At 35.2% G+C, this 8,555-nt stretch overlaps 1 protein-coding gene across 1 annotated transcript; it reads left to right on the top strand.

The window, feature by feature from the left end:
• The first annotated feature begins 1,899 nt into the window (after window positions 1-1,899).
• Window positions 1,900-5,658, top strand: LOC106307981 (protein TRANSPARENT TESTA 12). The gene is made up of 7 exons (XM_013745087.1): window positions 1,900-2,315; window positions 2,700-3,331; window positions 4,388-4,444; window positions 4,554-4,792; window positions 4,878-4,996; window positions 5,098-5,184; window positions 5,288-5,658. Exons 1-7 carry the CDS (start codon window positions 1,998-2,000, stop codon window positions 5,351-5,353), a joined length of 1,518 nt encoding a protein of 505 aa, XP_013600541.1. The 5' UTR covers window positions 1,900-1,997; the 3' UTR covers window positions 5,354-5,658.
• The last annotated feature ends 2,897 nt before the right edge of the window (window positions 5,659-8,555 follow it).

The raw sequence follows: 8,555 nt of genomic DNA, 5'->3' as shown, positions 1-8,555 counted from the left end.
TCGTAGAAACTCCAGACAACTGACTCGTTGTTTTTTCTTTATCATTGTCATTTTGCCCAGCTGCCTTATTTTCCAACGTACCATAACTGTAAACATTTTCACAACTTTAATTATTGCAAACATATCAAAGTGATGTTTTTTTTTTTTTTTTTTATAATATATCAAAGTGATTTTTTTTTTTTTTTTTTTTGTATAATATATCAAAGTGATGTTATCTTCACAAATATGTTTAATCATCGCAAGTGTTATGTTCATGTGACCATTCATACCACATCCGATAAAACTATAAACAAAAAGTTGACGAGAAGACAAAGATTTGTACCTACGTGACATGAACATACGGAATAAGTCGAACGCTCCGACCAAACCGATCAAAAACCCAAAAAGCTAAGGAGGTTTTAAGGGGCTGCTTTAGGAATGCAGAAAAGCCTTGCCACACTCGCAAAAGACGCAACAGAAAAGTAATAAACGTTACATAACTTGATTGATCTCTTGACTGCCGAATGTGTCGTGTGGACTTTTTCCCGGGAGGGACATCAAAATCACGTGTTGTGCTTTGTTTTCTGCGTTTGATTCCAAGTAAAATAACATGTTTCTATGAGAATCACGTTGATATCAATTCTGAATTGTTGCCAAAAAAGAGACCAGAAGTAAATACTACTCCATACATTTCATATTAGTTTCCGTTTTATAGTTAAAATTTTGTTTCATTTTAAATGTTGTTTTATTTTTTTTAATACCAAATTTATTAACAATATTTTTCATTTTATTTTTCTATTAGTTGAAATATGGTTAAGTGTATAGATAATGACGTTTTATTTTGGAAATATACAAAATTAAATATTTTCTTAATTTGTGTGCATAAACTTTAAAACGATAACTAAAATGAGACGGATAAAGTATTAATTATCTTACCATGATCATTGTCTCTAACATTGTACGATTTCTGCAAATGTGGTTGAAAAGTATAGTACGATACACAGTTGTTAATAAAACATACTCCTTCCGTTTCAAAAATATACATATTTTAAATTTTTCGCGCATATTAAGAAAACACATTAAAATTTGATTAAATGCATTGTTTTTATGAATAACATTTTCCATAATTTTTAGCTAATAGAAATACAATAAACACTATTAAATTTTTCGAAATTTACAAATTTTTATTAAATAATGCATTGAAAATATAAAAAATGTATCTTTTGAAACAAATTTTTTTTTCCAGAATATGGATTTTACGTACGGAGTAATTAGTACACCTTGACCAACGAAGAGTTACTGTGAGTCTGTGACTAAAGTAAAATGATTAAAAAGAATAAATTGCATGATGAGCTCTTTCCAGAATTTTTTTTTTTGTCAACAAAGTCCAAATATCCTTTGTTGGTTTAATAGAAAAGTATACAAAATCTTATAAAGTAAGATGTGTGTTGATCGGTTTTACATTCTTTAAAAAATGGTGTCGATCTATGATGTTATTTATTTCATGAAATAGTTTTTTTCATGAAAAATAGTTTAGAAAATGGTTATAGCAGATAAACTTCCCTGGCATGACAATTTTAGCTTTGTTTTAGCCGCCTTTTAAGAAAATTAGTTTGGAAGAAAATAAAAAACCAGTTTAGATGCAGTAAAACATAACATATATACTAATACTGTATGTTTTTAACTTATGGTATTAAGGATAATTGATTTATGTATGGAATGCTATGTTTCCAATTAAAAATTAATCTACTTTAAAAAAAATTAGTTTTTTACGTGCTAAGGGCAAAATAGATATTTTGACTTTTACTCGTCTCTTCCTTTTAAGCTTTTTTATTATCTTGTAAATAAAAAATAGACAATTTCGGTGAGTAGACACGGCAAAATCGCCTTTATATAACAGCTCCTCAAAGCCAAGTAGCAGAACGATACACACTCGACAAAGAGAGAAAGAGAGTGAAGAGTCGTCAAGAAACATTCATATTCTCTTCCTTTTAGTAAATAAAATATAATTTCCAGGAATGGGTTCGGAAGCTGCCGTCACCGCCGTGGACAACCTCCAGCAACCATTACTTGAGCCAACGAAGTCGGAAGTTGACTTCAGGATGGAGAGTGTGTTAACAGACACTCATTTGCCTTATCTCCGGCGGCTATATTTCGCGGCGTTGATCGAGCTGAAATTTCTCTTCAACCTGGCGGCTCCAGCGATCTTTGTCTACGTCATTAATAATGGCATGTCTATGCTCACTCGTATCTTCGCCGGTCGTATTGGAAGTATGCAACTCGCCGCCGCTTCTCTAGGAAACAGCGGTTTCAATATGTTCACATTTGGTCTCATGGTAATTAATTACTACTTACGTTTTCTCTTTAAAACTAAACTCAAACTGTAAAGAAAAAAACTCAGCAAACAGAAACTAAGGGAAGTAACATGAAACCAGAGAGAAAAAAAACATGAAACCGGAAAGTATATATATATTTACAAATAATTAATCTAATAACTTTGAATTTTATATAGTATTTGTAAACGTTAAATACAATAAGCGACATTAAAAAATCAATATAAACCTTCAATCCAATAAGCTTTTTAAGTTTAGAGAAACAAACTAAAAGTTGAAACTAATATTTTTTATCACTTTTAGTTGTTTGATAATTTTTTTGTTGTAAGTGAAAAAATCTTCTTGGTCCTTAAGAATATTAATTTTCTTCTCTTCATGGTGACACAGCTTGGAATGGGAAGTGCAGTGGAAACATTATGTGGACAAGCGCACGGAGCTCACAGATACGAGATGCTCGGAGTCTACCTACAAAGATCAACGGTGGTTCTATTCCTCACCGGACTTCCGATGACACTACTCTTTATCTTCTCCAAACCTCTCCTCACTTCACTCGGCGAGCCAGCTGATGTGGCATCAATGGCTTCCATATTCGTCTACGGTATGATCCCAATGATCTTCGCTTACGCCGTCAACTTCCCCATACAAAAGTTCCTCCAGTCACAAAGCATCGTCACGCCAAGCGCTTACATCTCAGCCGCCACGCTCGTCATCCACATATTCCTATCTTGGCTGGCCGTTTTCAAGCTCGGGTGGGGCTTACTTGGCCTCTCAGTGATTCACAGTCTCTCGTGGTGGATCATTGTTCTTGCTCAAGTTTTGTATATTAAGGTGAGTCCAAGATGTCGCCGGACTTGGACCGGGTTTAGCTGGAAAGCTTTTGATGGTCTTTGGGACTTTTTCCGGTTATCGGCGGCTTCTGCCGTCATGCTCTGCCTTGAGTCTTGGTACGCTCAGATTCTTGTTCTACTCGCTGGACTTCTCAAGAACCCTGAACTCGCCTTGGATTCTCTAGCTATCTGGTAAGTGGATCAAAACCTTTGATCTGCATTAAAATTTACCTTTAATTTTAATATAAAAATGAAAAAATGAATCATTTATATAATATTAATGAAGACTGAAGAACAATATGAATCTGAACACAGGATAATATTTTATGCTATAGTTTTAGTTTTTGACCTTATGAAACAAAGAATACTAATTACCGATAAACAAGGGCAAATCTCCAAAATAGCACATTTCTAAGTTTATATCACAAAAATAGCACTCAAAAACTAAAATGACCAAAATAGCACCTTTCTAAGTTTATCCTTTGAAAATTTTAATTTTTTTATTTTTCAAAATTTGAAATCTTATCCCCAAAACTTCATTTCTCAACTCTAAACCCTAAACCATAAACCCTAAACTCTAAATCCTAAACCCTAAACTCTAAACCCTAAACCCTAAATACTAAACCCCACCCTTTAACTCTAAACCCTAAGTTTGTGACTTTTGATAAAACATTAAGTGCTATTTTTGTGACTTTTGACCTTGAATGCTAGTTTGGAAACATAAACTTGATTTAGTGCTATTTTTGTCTTTTTTCTCGATAAACAATTCTTTAGTATATACTTCCAAAACTCTTAGGATCCATCCATGAAATGTATTAACTGATAGTGAGAGTTGAGAACATTGAATCTGAACATATGATTAAATAATTGGTACGAATAGAAATACAATCAATATGACTGATCAAACTATTGAACTTTTTGTGGTTTCTGTAAAATAATAATTATTTATTTATTTGGCTACTCTCTCCGTAATCACCTTTTTGAGAAACGCAAGTCACGTTAGTCTACTCAGAATGTAATGAGTGTTGTCGTATTATGGACTAGTAATAGCAATTAGAGTTCGCCACGTGTAGTTATCTTTTCCGTTAAAGTCTAATCTCAGCGTTTTTTTAACGTTTCTTGTGAGCCTAAACCGCGTGTCGTTTCCTTTGGTAAACAAACGGCATGCTTTCTTTTGGCGGAAAAAGGTGTTGATTACTCAACTCAACAAGTGTTGAATACTAAATTTTTTTTTTTTTTTTTTGGCAGCATGTCAATTTCTGCTATCTCTTTCATGGTCTCCGTTGGATTCAACGCAGCTGCAAGGTTGGTCAAAAATGATTTGACAATTTTAGTTATTTTTGGAATTGTTTTCGTGCAAATGGTAACACATAAACGTAATATTTTAATTAATATCTGTCTTTTTTAATTACAGCGTGAGAGTTAGTAATGAATTAGGAGCTGGAAATCCAAGATCAGCAGCATTTTCAACCGCAGTAACTACAGGAGTGTCGTTTTTACTATCACTGTTTGAAGCCGTACTGATCCTCTCGTGGCGCAATGTCATCAGCTACCTTTTTACAGACAGCCCAGCTGTTGCTGAAGCTGTAGCCGAGCTCACTCCTTACTTGGCTATTACCATAGTTCTCAATGGAGTTCAACCTGTTTTATCTGGTATAATAAAGTAGATATATTATATCAAAACACCAAATAAATGAACTATTTGAAAAGTTATTAACAACAAAGGTAACTAAAACAGGCGTTGCCGTTGGATGTGGATGGCAAGCATTTGTGGCGTACGTTAACATAGGATGTTATTACATTGTGGGGATCCCTATTGGTTATGTTCTTGGTTTCACCTATGACATGGGAGCTAAGGTAAAATTTCTTTGATTGAAAGAATCTACATTCTAATCGACGATTAATGATTGATCGATGTAAAGTGAAAATATAATTAATTGGTTAATGATTTGCTGCAGGGAATATGGACAGGAATGATTGCGGGTACGCTCATGCAAACTATCATCTTACTCATTGTCACTTTCCGAACTGATTGGGATAAAGAGGTATATTACTCATTATCAATTTTAATAGTTACAACTTACAACACACACATATAGGAAGTATATCTTTGGCTAAAATTCATGTTTTTAATATTTTTAATGTCAGGTGGAGAAGGCTTCAAGACGATTGGACCAGTGGGAAGATACACAAGCGCCGCTTCTTAAGCAGTAAACAAAAATGATATTTTTAAAAAGAAAAATTATATTGGGGGAGATTTAGAGGTCAATTAAATACATTTTTTTCTTCTGGTCTTCTCCAAATTGATTTAAAAGGGATTAAAACCTCATTAGTTAATCAAGAGATCTGTTGATTAATGAATTGGAAAACCAATAGTTTTCTGAGGGGTTAGAGTGAAGAGAAGGGAGTCAATGTATATTTTTTTGTGAGATGAGTTTTTTTTTTGTCAAGTAAGATGAGTTAATATTGAGAAGTGAGAATGAAATGTTGAAATAAAAGATGATGTCTTGCGTGTAAAAGCGACTTTGTTGTAACCGTTTATTGAATGGGGGCAAATCAAGTAATGAATCATTGGTTATATGGTACACAACATTTTCCTTGGCCATCCTTCAAGATTTACAAGTTATAAGTTTACGAATTTACAGTTCATTAAACTTCAACGAATGATGTAATAGTTTGTAAAATACGACTCAACCTTTAGGTCAACAAATTGAAGAAGTAGCAACACTAACACCTTATGTGATAACGGTGTTTCCACTTAAACCACTCCAGATAAATAAATGCTAAGTGTGACTTATCAAGCTCAAGACCAAACAGATTCTTCAGCTTTTTCTTCACCCCCATAAGCTTCTTCTTCACCACCTGTTTCTTCAACACCTCTAGCAACTTGAGTAGCTAGGTAAAGCCTCAACAATAGGTAACACGATGGTAGAAGCATGTGTAACACAACATTAGCTGCTACAACAATTGCCTCAGCAGGTGCAATTGTTGTAGCAGCTAATGTTGTGTTACAGGCTGCTACAAAAAATTATAAACACGTAATGATGTGACCTCACAAACACTTCTCGCTTTAAACAATACTCTTTTGTAAAAGGAATAATAAAATGAAATAAAAAGGATGTATTGTAAGTGAATTTGTTGTAGCCGTTTCTTGTATGAAATAAAATCAAATAATGAATCATTGGTTTTATGGTATATAGCATTTTTTGGCTGAGAAATTTATAAATAAATTTATATCTTCACGGTTCATTTTGAACCGTATATATAATTGATTGTTCGGTAATATATCTGCTCATTTATTAACATACAAAATATGTTTTTTTTGTGTGGTGTGAATGTGTTTTTGCATGTAAAGTTAAGGTTAAATGAAAGATGTAATATTAAAATAATTGAACGAATGATATACTTGGTAAAGTAAAGTCAAAATTTTATTGTCTATTTTTTTTTTTTACGAATATCATTTTAGTGAACTAAATTTGTAACGGCCCGATTCCCCGGCGCCCGACCGGGGTTATCGAAAGGACGTTATGGACACGTGTCTACTCATTTAGACAACCCTACGTGTTCCGTTACTGGTCCCAAGAGTCGACAGACGCATAACTTTCTTTGAAATACCGTCACACCCACACCCATATACTTCTACTTACAGTCCTGCGCACAAGGAAATGGAAGAGAGGGATGAGCAACAAGTTATTCACTGAAGTGACTCTAGACCAGCTTGCCCGCATGACACTCTATACTACTCTATGCGGGAATTAGGACTGACTAGCCACTACAATAAGTTAATGCAACTTAACATTTCATACCATCGTCATTACCAATTATTCACAATTCTCTACATTTCTAACAACCTAACGATCAACCAGTGCAATGATCTCACTCATTGCCCCACACATCAAACCATAGACTTAACCGACTCGACATACAAGACTGACTCCACCTTATGACGCCTTTAACACCCAAACGTTTTTATATTCCGCCTCTCGCGGTTGGCACACTTTTTATATCCCGTCTCTCGCGGCTGGCTCTTCTTTTTTGCCCCGTAGGTAGCTCTCGCTAGACCACTACCCCATATTTCCTGTGGGTGCCCCAACGGGACACTACCCCACAATTCCTATAGGTGCCCAGCGTAGAGTTATTACCCAGCGGCTTATATAACCTAGACTCTAGACGCCCAGCCGTTCTCGGTGGCCCAAACAGGACTTCAAACAGGTTCATTGACACGTTCACCTTCTCATTCACCTTCTCATTCTCATTCTCTTTCACTTTCACATTCACTTAGACTCTTACTCATACACGTTCACTAGACGCCACCCGTTATCGGTGTCTCACACAATACACATCGCACTCAAGTTCTACTTACAATAACATTAACAATCAATACTCATCAATCATCTTAGCATTCGCTTCTTCTATCATCCTAGCTTTATTCACAATCAACCCATGGGACTACACATCCAATCATACAAGCATCATTCATCATCCAATCATCATCACAACAACATAAACCAGTTCATTAAGTCCCATTTATCAGTATGAGTGTTCTTATGCATCATGATCCATTCATCTATCATCCTAACAATAACATGTTCTATCAACCTAGCTCTCAAACATGGACTACTCAATCCTAACTCCAACATAAAGGAGTATACAGAATCATGAGAGAAAGTTGGGTTCAAGACACTCCACCTTAGCCTAGATCTGGATCCGGATCTGGAAACAAGAGATAAGGGAGAGGAGATCTGAACAGATCTGGAACAAGGAAACAAGAGAGCTGCGAGATCGGACCACCACCACCAATCGGCTGCAACAACCACCACCACCACTACACGGCACCGGCGAGGAGGAGGGAGAGAGGAGAGAGAAGAGAGAGACGGCACATGGGAGAGAGAGAGCTCGACGGCTAGGGTTTTCGGTCTCCGGGAATTCTCTGCAGAGCTTCGCTTCAGTTTCTGAATGAGACAAAACAAGGAGCTGCAACTTCTTTTATAGGAAAAGATTAGGAAAACTCTAACTCTTTGTCAAATGAGACGTAGAGAAACTCATTCTTTTATGAAAATTTTAGGGTCAGGAACCGGGCCGTTACAAAATTGCTCATAAGAAACTAACGAAAAAAGAAAAAAATGTGCATGAGATCAATGAATATCTTCATGCGAATGTTCAAAGCGAATGTCATTGAATTTGTCAATTTGGTTTTGATAGCTATTGAACAGGTTTGCTTGTCAATGTTCTCTTTTGTCAACAAAATGTTATTGTTGAGTATAATTTGGATTTGATTTGCTTATGTTTCATTTTTCTTAAATAAATTTGAGCTGTTTTTACGTCGCTATCACTCTTGTCTTCTAGTTGGAGATAACCACACCATGACCAAAAGAAGTCGTGAATATTGCTGTAGTGATATATAGCTTTTGAGTTT

Source organism: Brassica oleracea, chromosome C8 (genome assembly GCF_000695525.1).
Source record: "Brassica oleracea var. oleracea cultivar TO1000 chromosome C8, BOL, whole genome shotgun sequence".
Lineage (NCBI taxonomy): Eukaryota > Viridiplantae > Streptophyta > Magnoliopsida > Brassicales > Brassicaceae > Brassica > Brassica oleracea.
Note: the sequence above shows the minus strand (reverse complement) of the source record. Positions and strands in the feature narration are given on the sequence as shown.